Consider the following 17,016-nt stretch of genomic DNA (forward strand, 5'->3'; position numbering starts at 1 on the left):
GAACAATGGCAATCCCCCAGCCACCGGCCCTACCCTCAATAACAATTCCCACAAATAATGACACTACCCCTAATCTGTGTGTGTGTGAGCGCCACTCAATGACAGTTTGGGGAAATCACATTTGAATCACAACAGATGAGTGATGACAGACAGAAATAGGCCCTGGGTGATGCCAACTGAAAATGTGTCATCTGTCCTCTCCCTCTTTTTCTCTCTTTGTCTCTTCCTTTATATATTTATATTCAGCTCGGCATTCATGCAGAAACTCGCAACTGGCATTTATTGATGGTAAAGCCTATTGTGGCCCATTTCTTTGACAAACACCCTCAATGTTGATACATCTTTTTTTATAGAGCTACATTTATGATCTCCTCAGGGATCATCTCGGGTTGGGAACCGAGAACCGGTTCTGTGAGCCAGTACTTGGGAATGAAACAGCCTAAAGTTCAAAACACTAAACAAATTCTTAACTGAATTGGATTCAGAAGTTGTCCCCTTTTTTTATACCTAGCATCACTCATTCTTCTCGTCCTCTTCCTCTGCTATGAGTGTGTGTGTTAGGAAGGAAACCCCACAGCCCTGACCCGCACCCCCCATACTGGCACCAGCTGTGGATCAATACTGGGACAGCTGGGACTGCCACCCGCCTAAACACGACGTGCATACACACCCTAAAGTGGTTGAAGCTCCCGGTCGCACCCCTTTCTTCCTCGCGCTTCCTGGAAATGTCAGTCAAAGGAAGTTTGAGGTTCACTTTAGGTGTGAGAGCCTGCAGGGGTTTGGTGGTGTTCTCCTCTTACAGGGACACACAAATACTCTACACACACTCATACACACAGATGGGAAATATTATAGGCATCATTTGAAGTATTATGTCTGCTATCCTCTCAATCATGGCGTTAGATTATCATCATGTTATCAAAACAAACTTTTAAGCACAGGTCACAGGCAAACATGTCAATGATACACTGGAAAAACTGTGTACAACCCAAACATGCTACGGCACCATGGACGTCATCCAGAGTAATGTTTTTAATTGCTTATTACTACATAATATCTTGTTTTACATGTATTGGCATTGCATTATTAGAAAATGGTAAACATGTCAACTGAAGTTGGGCAAATTGTTGGCCAAAAAACATTCATGGTTGTACACATTTGCATTCTAAATATCATTTCTGTAGGTTTGCTATTTTGAATATAGAATTGCAATGTACACATTGAATTCCACATATAGTATACATCAGTGTTATTTTAGTATGATTTATATACTGTCATAGTGTTTAGTTGGCCTGAATAAAATATATTGATTTCTAAATTGTTTCTCATTTTTATAAAACTATATTGGTTCTTAAATACCAAGAATCGATTAGTCTAGCCTGTTTTCAGTCAATGAGTGAAACTTTCTACTGCACCTCGCATTCAATAAATAAGCTTCAAATAAGCTTTGTGCTTTGTCTTAGATTTCAAATTCTGTCCATTTTATTATAGTATTCAAACAATAGTTACCATTGTGATGCTGCTTAATGTGGATTGACAGATCGCTGTAGTGCATCAGTTCAAGAGAAGCAGCATTGCAAAGCAACAGTTACAGCATGAAATAAACATGAATGAACATCTGAAGGTATGTTAAAAAATATATATAGTTTACCAAAATTTGTATCCTGTCTCATGTAATCACTCAGTATTTCAACCATGAAAAGATGTCAGTGTAATAGCTTGTAAACAATATGTCAGGTAAAGTCACATGTACCTCCGACAAAACTTAAGTGACCAAAAACAAGGGGTGTGTGATGTATATAATCTACGATAATGTCATAATTGTTGTTAAAATATGCAATTTGACAATTATTGAGTATATCACTAAAGAAAAAGAAAAAAAAAGAGAGAGTCCATGCATACGCTGAGCTGTGGGGTTAGACTACTGCACATTATGACTTTTATATTTATATCATCTGATACAGTTGCTATCACACAAAGAGTGATGTTTTTCTCCAAAAATCAGCCACCTACTGGCAATTTTAGGTTTATATTTAAAGTGTATTTCCCCCTTTTCCCCTTAAAATTATTTCAAATGTGACTATTAAATAAAATACCAGCACAATAACATGCTCAGCCACATTTTGTCTAATTATTATTATCGACAAAATTCCAGAAAATACAGAGATTTCTTTTTTTTTTGTCATTATCGCACACCCCTACCATAAACTCATTATTCAGCTAGAAAAATGAAATGTAGAGAGGAGCATTTTGCAAAATATATGCTCCAAATAACATTCATTGTAATTTTTACTGTTCTTCAATGTTTAGTATGTTTGAATAAATCAGTCATGTTTTTATGACAACCACCTTTTAAATGTTTATTTAAAAAAAAATAATAATTTGAGTAGAAATATAATTATGTAGCTGTAACTCTATTATAAAAACTTCATTGAGTGTAATTTAGGTGTTTGTATATAAATCTGGTAATTTTAACCTTCAAGTTAATGTACAAGTAATTTAGTACCAGCAGACTCTCAGTTAAATTTTGCAGCATTAGTTGTTGTTTTTTTTCCTTCGGCATGTACTGTACCAGATATATATTCAAAATAATCAATTTTGAATTAGTATTTTTGTATATTCAAAATAATCAATTTTGAATTGAATTGGAAATCAAATTGAATCGAATTTGTGTAAAAACCAAGCTCCAACCAAGCTGTGTTTAGTATGTATTAATATAGCATTATAGTATTTATTAATATTTTTACATTTTTTTTAATTTGATTTTGTTTAAATTTTAGTATTTTTGTAATTTAATGTAAATTTATCTGTTTTTGTTTATTATTTTATTTAGCATTCTTTTAAAAACATTTTTATTTAAATTTTAGTGTTTTTTTTTAATTTCCCTTTTTAATATTGCCAAGGCAATATTTCTAGTTTCTACTTTTATTTCAGTTACTGAGAACAATTAATACTAGTTTTAGATTTAGCTAACAATGACTACTACAATTACCTAACTTTAGTTAACTAATGCAGTGCTTTAACACTTTGGTTTAAATATTTCTGCTTTGGGATTAAGTGGTGACAGTGGTATAAAGATATTTTGCAGGATATACACAAAACTTGAATAAAACCCAAATTTAGCTTTTTCCACAATATGTAGTCAGAATGGCATATACTGTTATGAATTAGAAAAAATGTTCTTGTGGACACATTGATTAAGCCAGAGTTTTTTTTTTTTTTTAAATATATCTGCTCACTGATGTTTAATGCATTTTTAGTTTTTAAACACTAATATTCTTTCAGAAGAAGTGTCTGTGCTGATGTGTCTTTATAGGGTGATATGCTTCTTAAGGGAGCAGCAGGGGGCAGCAGTCAGCCACCCTGGCACCTTCATCTCCCCTCTCCGCCAGGTATTTAGCAATTCTGTGGGTACAATAGCTGCGTATTGATAGTCATATCCCTGTGATAAATTAAAAGTGTCTTATTGTCTCTTTTCATTTTACACATTGTCATAACCCTGGACGGTAATCTGGGGTTCTGATTGACACCGGCAGCCAGGGAAAAGAACACCCTCATTGTTTGCGCTCGTCAAATCTGTTAAACCTAATTCTTCCCCGCATATTTGCATATTCTTAAGTATTTTTTCGGAGAAGGACTAAATCCTTCTTAAGTGTTTGATGCATTTTGAAATTCATTCATAAAGGACCTACATGCACTATTAGCTCGGTATAATGCCAGTGCATAATCTCAGCGATAAGACACGCTTTGGAGCGCTGGATTCTTCAGGGATGACATGCTGTATTTCCGACCGATTCAACAGGGGCTCAAATGTCAACACAAATGTCAAGTGGCTTCGTCGCCGAGCGGTTTTGAATCTTAGACGCAGGTTTTTTCTCCCTTTTATCGTTTTCATTTACTGAAGGAGTCGCTGAGGACCATCTCCCGTCCCAGCTGGAGTGGGGGATTGTGGGTAATTTGTCTGGGTGCGAGATTGGCAGGCGGCACTGTTGTTTTGATCAGGTCAGCGCTCGAACGATTTACGTCTCTGTCTGTGTTTCAGCCACCGCCACGTGGTGTGTTCTTCATGGCACCTCCGACGCTACCGTTCGGTCAAATTAATCACCTTCAGCAAAGTGTTAATGCACGCTGCCCGTGTGAGTTAGTGGATTCTTATGTGTGTGTGTGTGTGTGTAGAGCGGTATCGAGGCGAAAAAATAGTCGCTCTTCAGCTCTCTGCGTCTCAATCTTCCTGAGACTGCTCTGATAAGGGCTCGTCTTTACCTACGGGACCACTGATACATGCAAACACACACTCGTGCGCCTGCGAGTGAGATTTCTATCTGGAGATCTATATGTAGTCGCTCCACATATGCACACAGGCAGGTGTATGAATGCAGGCTCTTTGAGATGTTATTCACTGGGTCTTCATTTCTCTGTCTGCTCATTTTGTTTTGGATTACTCTGCGCAACAGGCCTGATGAGATAAAAGTGAAAAGAGCATAAAAGACCAAAAAATAGGCCTGTGTGGCCTATATCTCACCCATAGAGAAAGCTCGAAAGGAAACGTGTTTGTTGAAAAGAAGGCAGAATAATGGCTTACAGCGAGAGAAGAAATTTGTAGGAAGCATAAATGTGTAAAAAAATTAATTAGATGGAGAAAAAAAAGAAATGGAGATGAGTCAGTTTCAGTGTTCAACGTGACAGTTTAGGTGATTTTGATTCTTTAACCAGGTCGTGATTCTGACTCGTCATCACTCAAATATGTTCATAAAACACTGCACTATATTTAACATTAATCGCGATTAATCACGTCCAAAATAAAAGTTTGTTTACCTAATGTGTGTGTGTGCTGAGTATTTATATGTATATATAAATCCACATAAATGTGTATATTTAAGAAATATATAATATATATGATTATTCATGTAGAATATAAATGTGACCCTGGACCACAAAACCAGTCATAAGTGTAAATTTTGCGAAATGGAGATTTATACATCACCTAAAAGCTGAATAAATAACGTTTGTTAGGATAGGACGAGATACAGCAATACGAAATCTGAAATCTGAGGGTGCAAAAAAATCTAAATACTGAGAAAATCGCCTTTAAAGTTGTCCAAATGAAGTTCATAGCAATGCATATTGCTAATCAAAAAATACATTTTGATACATTTACGGTGGAAAATTTACAAAACATCTTCATGGAACATGATCTTTACTTAATATCCTAATGATTTTTGGCATAAAAGGAAAATCGATAAATTTGACCCATCCAATGTATTTTTGGCTATTGCTACAAATATAGCCGTGCAACATAAGACTGGTTTTATGGTCCAGGGTCACAAATCATATATAAATATGAATCTCTCTTTATGTAAATATTTGTTAAATATATACATGTATGTGTGTGCATTTATATATACATATAAATATACACAGTACACACATATATTATGTAAGCTCAAATAATTTGGATGCAGTTAATCTAAATTAATCGATTTGACAGCACTAGTATATATTAATTAAATGACTAAATTATGCTAAATAATGAATTAATAAATTAAAATGAAATAATTTTATATAATTATGATAAATTATTAAATTAGGTTTCTGTTGAATTAGAAATGTCTCTTTAAATAGTTTATTAATTTATATTAATGTATATTTTTATTTAGATTTTAACATTTAGATATAGTAATATCAAACAATTTGTTGATTAATATTGCAACATTTTTATGTATTAATATGTGTTAATACTGCTGAAATTGACTGGGAAACTGATTATCTTTTACAGTATCTTATTTCTTGCATTAATCATATTATATCTACTGGCTGTTTGGATTACATGTTCCTCTAATTTAAAAAAATAATTTAAGCTATATTTCAGCACATAAACATTAATTTAGACATTTAAAAAAAAATAAGGGGAAAATATGTTTTACCACAAGCAGTGAAATGCCTAAATGAAAGAAAGCATTTATTATTTTTTATTATTATTTATTTAACTATTTATTGCTACTGTATGTTGTATTGTTTTCTATGTAAAACACGTGTTGAAACCCACTGAAACAATTTACCCAAGGGGATAATAAAAGGTGCTACTACTATTAGTATCATCAAAGGGCTGAAGATATTGAGATATCTTTACTCTGTTTTTCTATATTGTTTATCCTCATGTGATGGTGTTGAAACATGTTTCACAGGTTGTGCGTGGTACTTTCATCCATGAGGAAATTGCTGACACTTAGTCAGCTAGCTGAGAAAATGCCTTAAGAACAAAGACTAAAATGTGATGATATTTTGTTGGCTTTGTTACATAAGAAGAGGCAGGTCAGGAAATGTCTCCAACTGTGTTTCCGGCCTACCTGGCAAATGGAAGGTGTGCAGGTGGCCGAGTGTTTTGTTTTGTTCCGTTTTTATTAGACGTTGTCGCCCTAAAGTCATTCTGGCACATGGCTGGTGTCAAACCCTTTTCCTCTCATTACTTTTTATTATTGTTTTTTTAAAACACCGTCTGATTTCGTAACCGGACATATCATGTTTACCCGTTGTCAGAGCAAAATCAGGGCCTGTTCAGGTTTCCTTGTCATTCCCTTTGGAATATTCCAGTCCTTTTACCTACAGGGGGCGCCATTGACTATTATGAAGGGGCATGTTTACTCTGCTGGTGTCAGAGGTGACGAACTAATACTGAGTTTGGTTATTTAAATTATTTAGGCAAATGAATACCTTTTAGTTCCAATATGACCTTTCTTTGTCTGAAAAGTCGTTTGAAGTTTGACATGATTTACGCCTGTAAACGGCTTCAAAGTTAAGCTTTATCTCACCATAGACAATTCGGTGTGATTAGAATATTAGCATTCTGTTTAGAGTTAGTACTCCATTCAGACGGTCTACATAAACTTGTATGCACATGTTCCTGGAGTGCTGGTTTCCCCTGTTGTGTGTGGGCTTTGTACATGTTAAAACAGGTGATGATTTTACCTGTAAGTGTGAGGATTAACAACTTTCATTCATTCAATTTGATTGTTTTCTTTTCTTAGAAAAGCACCACAGGGCAGTTTTGTCATATGCATTTTATAGAAACTGTTAAAAACATATTGATGCCAGTTTATATGATTTTTTTTTTTCAATGAAGTGTTGGTAGCAATTGTAATAAATAAGTTAATTTTTATTTTTGCAGCTTAAGAAGTATTTTAACTGTCTCTCTTTTTTTGTGTGTGTTATTTTAGGAATCTCCGTCGGGTCGTCGGAAAGCGCTGGCCACCAGCTGCATTAACATGAAGCAGTACGCCAGTGCCATGCCCACACAGACAGACGTCAAGCTCAAGTTCAAGCCGCTGTCCAAGAAAGTGGTTTCAGCAACACTACAGTTCTCCTTGTCCTGCATCTTTCTGCGAGAGGGCAAAGCCACGTAAGAGCAGACCAATACCCCATCCACACCTCTAAAACCAGCTGACTACACCCACGCTGAAGGAATGCTGCCACTTCAAATTACATTCCTGTGTATTTCCTTCTGTTTTTTTGCCTCAGTGACAGGGAGTGACAATACCTGACATTCCCAACATTCCTTTCCCTGGATCTCTCCCCCTCTCATCCCTCTTTCCAGCCCTTCCTCTTTGAAAGTGACTGTATGAGCTGGGCTTCATACATCGCTATACTATTGACAACAGACAGTCGGCCTTTTTGACTATGATATTTTGGCAAAATTTGCTAAACCAAACTTTAATACACAATATTTGTTTTTATTTAAATATTATATGATTCAGCGATTGACACGTTGAGTGATTTGTTTATTACTTTGTCATTAAAAATCAGTGGTCAGAAGTAATAGTGACAATCAAAGTTCTATTACTATTAATTACTATTTATTTATTTTAAGGCTATATTGATTTATTGATTTGAATTGAATCTCATTTTAATGAAACGGAACATAGTGCACCTCCCATCAAATAAATCTCAATAAGATTTGTGATTTGTTGGTTTTGATATGAAACAAAGTCTCATATTTCAAATCCTGTCAGTTTTATTAGAGTATTCAAACAATAAATACCGTTTTTGCGCTGTGTAATGTGTCTGAGTGACAGATCGCTATAACATCCAAATGCATGTTAAAAGAAATAGCAAAACTTACCGAAATCCATATCGTGTCTCATGTAATCGCTCAGTCAGTGTTTCAACCGCTGAAAGTCGTCAGTATAACAGCTTGTAAACAATAGCTCCTTTCACACATACAGTCTTTACTGGTAAATTACTGATAAATTACCATTGAGATTGTGTGTGAACATGACATTTTCAAAAATACTGGTAAATTCATTCTGGCAATTTACCAGTTAGAGAGATTGTGACATTACCAGTAAATTACTGGTATTATGCTGTGTGAACGCAGAATGAAGGTTGTTGGCATTGGCAATGAATTCAGAACACAGAACACGCTGATGTAAGTCGTCTACTGTAGGCTACAAGTGCTGCATGAATGTGAATGTTTGACACAAAAATAAAAACATCAACAATAACACTGACCTCATTTACTCCTCTGTGTTTACAGACACAACACCGGGAGATGTAGTCGTTTAGAGGTCATTTCTGGTTAATGATGTCACAGGATTTACCAGTATTTTGAAATGGATGTGTGAATGGTACTTTACCGGTAAAGAGACTGTAAAGTTGTTCTGGTAATTTTGCTGCAATTTACTGGTATTACTGTGTGAAAGAGGCTAATAATGTCATGTAACGTCACGTTTACCTCAGAAAAAAACATATTCAATGACTATAAATTTATTAGTCAGCTAGAAAAATGAACTCTAGAGATGAACATTTTGCTAAATATACTACTAATTTTACTATTTAAAATAACTGCTTTCAATTTGAATATATTTTAAATTGTCATTTATTCCTGTGATCAAAGCCAAATTCACGTCTTCAGTGTCACATGATCCTTCAGAAATCATTCTGATATGCTGATTTGCTGTTTAAGGAACATTTGTTATTATTATTATTATCAATAATTAAAACAGTTGAGTACTTTTTTTTTCAGGATTCTTTAAATAGAAAAATCCAAAGATCAGCATTTATCTGAAATAAAAAGCTTTTGTAACATTATACACTATACCATTCAAAAGCTTATTATTATTTATTTTTTACTTTTTATTTACTTTTATTAGTAAGGATGCTTTAATTTGATTAAAAAGTGATGGTAAAGACAATTTAATGTTACAAAAGATTTCTGTTTCAGATAAATGCAGTTGTTCTGAACTTTCTATTCATCAAAGGAATAAATTGTATTTTAAAATATATTCTAATAGAAAACAGTTATTTTAATTAGCAAAAATATTTCAAAATTGTACTGTTTTTGCTGTACTTTGGATTAAATAAATGCAGGCTTGGTGAGCAGAAGAGAAAAAAAACATTACAAATCTTTAAATGTTTATGTTTAAAGAAAACAGTTGGAGTAGAAATATAATAATGTAATTTTAAGTTAAAGTTACTATTATTAACTTTAATATTATAGAAAGTGTTTGTGTACAAATCAGCTAATTTTAACCTTCAATATTATAGTAATGTAGTACCAACTGACTCTCTACATTTTACAGCATTAGATTAGAGATTTTTTTTTCCCTTGAGTACTATACCTGATATATATCCAAAATAATTGATATTGAGTCGAATCAGAATCGAATTGCAAGCTTGTGAAGCATAATCAAATCAGGATATTTGTGTCAAAACCTAGCCCTAATTTCTATTATTGTAGAAAAATAGAACAGAATATATAAATAGAATTATTTCTGTTTGAATGCTTACCAAAGTGCAGATTTTGTACCCTGGGTACTGTTTTCAAAAAATATCAGAAAACACACATTTAAGACTGTGCCTCACATTTTCCTGGCTTACACTAAAAGAAATCAAATCCTGTTGGAGAAGTTCGCCCCAGACGTGAGCTGTTGCTTTTTGACATGCGCGTCACAACAAACAGAAGTCAGATGGAATATTTCCAGCCACTGGCCTTGAGAGTGTAAATATCTTTCCTTCACTCGTCTCGCAATATCCACGTTTCCCTCTTCTTTTTTTTTTTCTTTCTGAGCTCGTCTGCCTCCAAATAAAGGAAGCAAGAAGCGTGTATGAGTGTATGCGATTTCACCCTTGCGCTCTATGAGATACGTGTGTGTTTGTGTGGCTTTTGTGGCATGTGTGTGACAGAGGTTACGAGGCGGAAGTGTAACCGCTCTTAACCCATGGGAATGATGTCAACAGCACACAAATAAACCCCATTACATAAGTTCAAATAAGCTCCATGCCTGCCAAAGAAAGACTGGACCGCATTCATAAAGAAGTGTGAGATAGACAGAGAGAACGAGAAGACGGGGACATTGGGAGGGAGAGAGGGAGTTAATCCTGGAGCGTTATCTCGCCGTGCTTGTGAATGCCCTGGCTGGAATGCATGTCCGTATTGCACTGCCTCTTATGAGCAGGACCATGAAGGGCATTCCGTTTACACGTTCATCTTTTGCTCACTCTCTCTGTCAACCAGGCTTTCTTCTCTTCTTCCGTCCATCTCCTTCAACGTAACAATGGTTTTTACACAAAGCACAGTGAATGGAAGGCCAGATTCACACTTTACTAACACTTGCCAGTGTTTTATTCAAATCTGGTTATCAAAAAAATAAGTGAACAGTTCTCTGTCCATTCTCAATTTTTTAAAATACATTTCAAATCCTTTTTGCTTTAAAATGAGCACATAATATGGAGAAAATGACTGCTGTGTGCTATGCGTCTCATCTATGAATGATTTCATCAGATTTATATTATGCTTTTGTGTCTTGTCTTTCTGTGTGTAGTGATGAAGATATGCAGAGTCTGGCCAGTCTGATGAGCATGAAGCAGGCCGATATTGGTAATCTGGATGATTTTGAGGAAGAGAATGAGGAAGATGAGGAGAACAGAGTGAATCAGGAGGAAAAGGCAGCCAAAATCACAGGTGAGGCTTGTTTGAATTCATCTGAAGACCCTTTGCAGGTGAATCTGATATTACATACATAAGACCACTATAGGGCTGTTTGTGCAGCCACACACTGCAGTCTAGTTGCAGTGAAATGCAAGCTTTTTTTAAAAAAAAAACAAAGAAGTTTGTTTTTTGTTTCTTGATCTGTTCTGTTTTATTCTATTATTTTGTTATTTTCTATTCTGTTTCTTGATTGGTTCTATTTTATTAAGATTTTTCCATTTATTCTTCTGTTTTTTTTTATTAATTCTAATATATTTTCATATTAGTTATTCCCTTTTTTTTTTCTTTTTCATTTTATTCATTTTATTTTATTTGTTTTGTTTTGTTTCTTTTTTTTCTGTTCTGTTTCATGATGTATTCTTTTCTTATTCTTTATTTCTTTTGTTCTTTTTCTTATTTTATTTTGTTCTGTTCTATTCTAGTCTATTTTTTTTTTCTAGAGTTTAGTTTCTAGATGGTTTCTGGTCTGTTCTGTTTTATTCCGTTTTCTCCTTTTTTGTTTCTTTTTCTTTTTTCGTCATTATTCTGTTCTATTCTTTTGTTATTTTCTGTTCTTTTTCTTGATTGGTTCTGTTTTATATATATATTTTCCCATTTATTCTTTTCTTTTTTTATTCATTCTATTATATTTTACATTCTATTATATTATTATTCCATTTTTGTATTTTTCAGTTTTATTTAATTCTGTTCTATTTGTTTTGTTTCATATTTTATTTCTGTTCTGTTTCATTATCTTTTCTTTTATTTGTCTATTATTTGTTTCATTCTGTTTTTTGTTCTGATTCATTTTTTCCCGTTCTTTTTTGGTTCTTATTCTGTTCTGTTCTGTTCTGTTCTATTCTATTTTTTTCTGGAGTTTTGTTCCTAGATGGTTTTGGATCTTTTCTGTTATTCTGTTTTCTCCATTATTTTTCTTTTTCTTTTTCTTTTTCCAGAGTTATAAATTTTTTTTTTTTGTTTGTTATTTTCTGTTCTGTTTCTTGATTTGGTTTTATTTTATTACATATTTCCCTTTATTATTTTGTTACTGTTATTGTTTTTTATTAACTCTATTATATTTTACTATTCTATTTTCTTTTGTAATTTATTTTATTCTATTCCATTTTTGTTCTACATTCTTATTTTACTTTAGTTCTGTTTCATGATCTGTTTTTTTCTTATTGTTTGTTTCATTCTTTTTTCTTTCGGTCTTATTTTGGGTTTTGTATTTTGTTTTTCTTGTTCATATTCTATTCTATTCTATTGTATTTTATTCTATTCTAATCTATTATGTTAATTTTGTTGAGTTTAGTTTTTAGATTGTTTCTGATCTGTTTTGTTTTATCCTGTTTGCTCCATTATTTTTTTTCTTTTTCCATAGTTATTCTTTTCTATTATTTTATTTTCTGTTCTGTTTCTTGATTTTATTACATATTTTCCATTATTCTTTTGTTTCTTTTTTTATTAATTCTAATTTTTCCCCTTCAATTTTATTTGTTTTATTCTATTCTATTCTATTCTATTCTATTTGTTTTGTTCCTTTTTTTTCTTATTTCTTATCTGTTCTTTTCTTATTGCTTGTTTCATTCTATTTTCTTCCATTCCTTTTTTTCCCCTTATTCTATTGTGTCTGTTCTTTTTCTTATTCTAGTTCTATGCTGTTCTGTTCTGTTCTGTTGTATTCATTTTTTTTTTTTTTTTCTAGAGTTTAGTTTCTAGACAGTTTCTGAGGACTGCATGATACATTTGTGTGTAGTGTATAAGCCAGATATTTATGTCTAGATTGTTAAAGAAGAACAAGAATAAATGTGTATGGATTTTTGGTCTCTTGTAAATTTTAGCATGTCATAGTTTGGTCCGTGCTCTCTTCAGGATTTCTGTCTAGTCTCAGTTCAGTTTCATTTGAGTGACAGTTATCTTTTCTTTGTGGTTTATTTTCTGCCTGTATGTGCACGTGTGTGCATTTACTTGTGCCTATTGAGGCTTATTACTATGCTTTACATTTTGTTCTGTTTTTGGTCCTAGTTTATTAGCTGCTTTTTCTAGGCTTTCATACACAATGCACCACTTGATCTCCGTGTATGATAAGGAATGTCCGCCCAATCCAGTGCATATTTGTGTTTGCATGTGCATATATGCCTATGTGTGCGTGATTTTGTGTGTGTCTGTGAGACATTGTGATATAATCCAGCCTCCCGTTACCTCCCAGATGGTGGAGTCTTAACATTAAGCCCATGTGCTTTTATCCCTTTATAAATGTATGGCGCTCCTATGGAAATGCTTGAGTTGTTTATTCATCGTATGGGTTTAGGAATCTCTTTGTTGCCATAGAGATGACGTCCGATCTGTTTTTCACAGTTTGTTAGAGCGAAGACACAATTCGGGCTCTTTTCAGAGAGACACACCTCAAAACACACACACACACACACAGATATTGTCTGTATGTATTGCATACCTCTCTTTTCATTATACAGGTTAGCGTGTGTGCGAGCTTGTGTGTGTGTGTGTATTGATTGTATGTTGTGCTGTTTGCAGAGATTGTGAGGCAGCTGAATGCTCTCAGCTCTATAGATGGAGATCCAGATGACTGCCTAAAGCAAGCAAATAAACCTGCCTCCTCTTCTGAAGGTCTTTCAGCTTTCACCTTCTTTCATTCTTTTATTCACTCTCTCTCTCATCTCACTCTCACTTTCATTCACTATCTCTGTCTTTCTCCTTTTTTTCCATTCCTGTCGTTGTGCTGTGTGTTACAGAGCATCTGTTCATTGATCTTATTTTTTTTCCACATGCTGTATGTTTTTTCTTATTTAGCATTTTTCATTTGTGATTCTTCATTTGTGCCCTCGTTCCACCTTCTGCAGTTTGTAGTGAACCCAATTACCCTCCGAAAAGCTTTGTTTCTGTAACTATGGAGTTGATGATCCTGGAACACGTCACTGGTCATGTGATTGACTGCTCTCATGGCCTAATATGGGTCAGGGTGGCATGGTGGTGGAGCGAACAGAGACGTCACACCTTTCTTATCACCTCAGAGAGCACTTCACACTGTTTTTTTTTGGGCCCACTGGCTCATGTTGTGAGTAGTAGTTCAGAATGAAGCCCTGCATCAGCTCTTCTGGAACATACGGCTCTTTGGACCTGAAGGATCTTGGTGTGGTTCACTTCAAAATGCAGATGTCAACAATTGATTTATTGATTGTTTTTGCCACAGTTTTGTTTTCATTCAGAGTTTCACCTGTTAATTCAACGGTTGTCCTCGCTAATTGTTTTGGGCTGATGAGTGACGTTCTCTTTTCTCTTCCTTCCTCTTCTGTTATCATCGTGGATGGATGTTGATGGTTTAGAGCTGATTAGTAAGTTGAACTTCCTGGATCAGGAGGACCAAGACCAGAGCAACATGAGCTCTAACCCCTTCGATGAACCTAATGACCCGGTTGACCTTAACCCCTTTGGTGACCCGGATGAGGACGGTAAGGAGGGACCTTTGACCCTTTGTATGACCTTTTTGCCCTTTTATCAGCAGGACGGGTTGTACTCATTAACAATCTGAGATGCATGATGATGTATTAAGTGAAAGGGAAATGTTTACTGCAGCTGGATTTTAGAAAATCATTCATAATTAAGATTATGTAAATCCATTTGATAGTAGGGATGCCTAAAACGCTTTTAAAAATGCAACTAGTGCAAAAGCTGGCATGAAATGAAAATCTGTTTCTAAATGCATGTTATAACATTTGACCCATGTAATTTACTACAGAAGCTATGACTGAAGCTATGATTTCAATTATAGTTTCTTTTCATGTTTATAAGATTAATAGTACTGTAATGGTGGGTTTAATTAGTATAATACCAGTAGAGATGTTACGCATTGTTTGTGTATTTCCAGAACCATCTCCAAAGCCTCATGTGCGGTCCACTATCAAAGATCAGGAGCCTGTATATGATCAGAACACCTCTTATTCCTCCAACCCGTTTGATGAGGCTGACGTAGATATGGATTCTTCTCAACACGGGAACCCGTTTGACGAACCTGAACCCGAACCCCAGCCTAAAGCATCTCCACCCAGAAGCAGCAAGAGGAAGAACGTCCGGCCGGTGGACATGAGCAAATACCTGTACGCCAACACAACCAGGACAGAGGAGGAGGAGCTAGATGAGTGAGTCTGGGATACACAGAGGGGCTGGGGGTTACAGCAGAATATTTTAAATGATTTTTTGAGTTATCAAAACAGTTCTGGAACACACAAAAGCTCTGTTTGGTCTTCTACTGTTCATTAGCAGTGCATGAGTGTGTGTGTGTGTGTGTGTGTGTGTGTGTGTGTGTGTGTGTGTCTGAGCGAAGAAGAAAAGCACTTGTCGGAGGAGAAGAAAGTGGTGAGCGAGTTCTTTCAGCAGGAACAAGGCTTCTGTTGTTCCATGCATTCTTTGGCCTTGTCTGTTCATCTCTGCACTCACTCACAGTGCTCCAGCAGGGACACACGCTTCCAAACCTGACGTTATGTAGAGAACATGAGAGCGGAGGAGGATAGCTTTTTAAAGCTGAGGTGTTTCTTAAGTGTTTCATTTTTCCAATGTTAAAATACTGTCACTTCCTGCTGCAGCACCTGACAATAAGGATTTTGTGCTGACCTGTCAGTCCAGTAGTGTCAAATTTTCACTGGCACCACCAGTGAAAAATGATTTATTTTTAGCAGTAAGAAAAGGTTCTATTTAAATATAACTCCAGTGTCACATGATCCTTCAGGAATCATTCTAATATGTTGATTTGCTGCTCATTTCTTCTTATTATTAATGTTAAATAGGGCTGCAACAATTCCTGGATTCTATTTGAGTATTCAATTTATAAAAAAAAAATAGATTGCATTTTGCCCATGTTGAATAATCAGCAAAATACTGGAAGTGGAGAATTCCACATGTTAAAACAATTAAAAATCATAATAAAGCATAATGCTATTAAGAATTCACAAATGCTACGATTAAATAAAAAAATATGTGTGATGCACATTTAATATATGTGCTTTAATTATTTACATGTGTGTAGGTTTTGTATGTGCATCTCAGAGCGGCTCCGTTCATAGTAAATGCTGCTCCACACAAACTCTTTTCATTTACATGTGTGGAGCATCTCAAACGCCATCTATACATATTGTAGTGAGTTTGTGTTTATTATAACATTCATCTGGGAATGTAAACCTATTCAAACACAGGCGAATACATCATCTTTCTCAATTATGCTAAGTGTTCATCACGATTTCAGAATAAAAGTTTAAACCCTCACTCTGGGTTTAAATGTTTTGATGTCCATATATTCAAGAAATTACAATGTCTATAGCTTTTCTATCATAAAGAAATGGGCAAAGATTAAAGATTAAGATTATTAAAGATTAAATGTCACTAACAATTAAATAATTGCCCTAATGTTAAACAGTTGGGCTGCTTAATATTTTCATGGAAACTGTAATGCATTTTCAGAATTCTTTGATGAATAGAAAGTTCAAAAGTTCAGCTTTTGTTTAAAACATTCTGTAACATTCCAAATGTAAATTCTAAATTTTTTTAAAAACTGAGTTTGGTGAGCTTAAACTTTTGAATTATACAGTATATTTATAGTAAATAATTTGAACTGTATTTTTATATGTAACAAAAGTTTTGAATGTGTTTTTTAAATGTGTTTAACTAAAGTACTTAACTAAAGTAATGTAGAAATTACCCTTTTAAAATGATCATTATTTTTCAATTATCAATTTTGTTTAGTCCAACAGTTAGCCTAAGGATGTTGTACATGATGCATATTAAAAAAAATGCCTCCTCCTCAAATCCATCTAATACCTTATCTTTCCTCTTCCCTTTCGCTCTGTCTCTCGTCCTCTCCTTCACCTCCATTTGTTTTGACTGCACTTTCCACTTCTTTCTTTTCTTAACTTGTTTGCATTGCTGTCCGCTCTTTCCTCCCTCCTTTCTCACTCTCTCTCTCTCTTGCTCTCTCACTCTCTGTCTTTGTCCGTAAGCTTGGGAGCTTGGGATACTTTGTGTCTTTAACCTTGTCTTTCAGC

At 34.6% G+C, this 17,016-nt stretch overlaps 1 protein-coding gene across 7 annotated transcripts in view; it reads left to right on the forward strand.

The window, feature by feature from the left end:
• Nucleotides 1–17,016, forward strand: part of ehbp1 (EH domain binding protein 1) — a 155,140-nt gene that overhangs the window by 34,068 nt on the left and 104,056 nt on the right. For 3 of the 7 annotated variants that reach the window (XM_051133123.1, XM_051133124.1, XM_051133126.1), the window contains exons 6-10: nt 7,215–7,396; nt 10,818–10,957; nt 13,499–13,591; nt 14,308–14,433; nt 14,850–15,120. In XM_051133123.1, the coding sequence (XP_050989080.1) occupies nt 7,215–7,396; nt 10,818–10,957; nt 13,499–13,591; nt 14,308–14,433; nt 14,850–15,120 (812 nt within the window). Of the gene's footprint in view, nt 1–7,214; nt 7,397–10,817; nt 10,958–13,498; nt 13,592–14,028; nt 14,115–14,307; nt 14,434–14,849; nt 15,121–17,016 lie in introns of those variants that run through there. The other 4 variants (XM_051133125.1, XM_051133129.1, XM_051133128.1 and 1 more) reach the window with 2 other exon arrangements.

The sequence above is a fragment of the Labeo rohita genome, chromosome 17, assembly GCF_022985175.1.
Source record: "Labeo rohita strain BAU-BD-2019 chromosome 17, IGBB_LRoh.1.0, whole genome shotgun sequence".
Taxonomy (NCBI): Eukaryota; Metazoa; Chordata; class Actinopteri; order Cypriniformes; family Cyprinidae; genus Labeo; species Labeo rohita.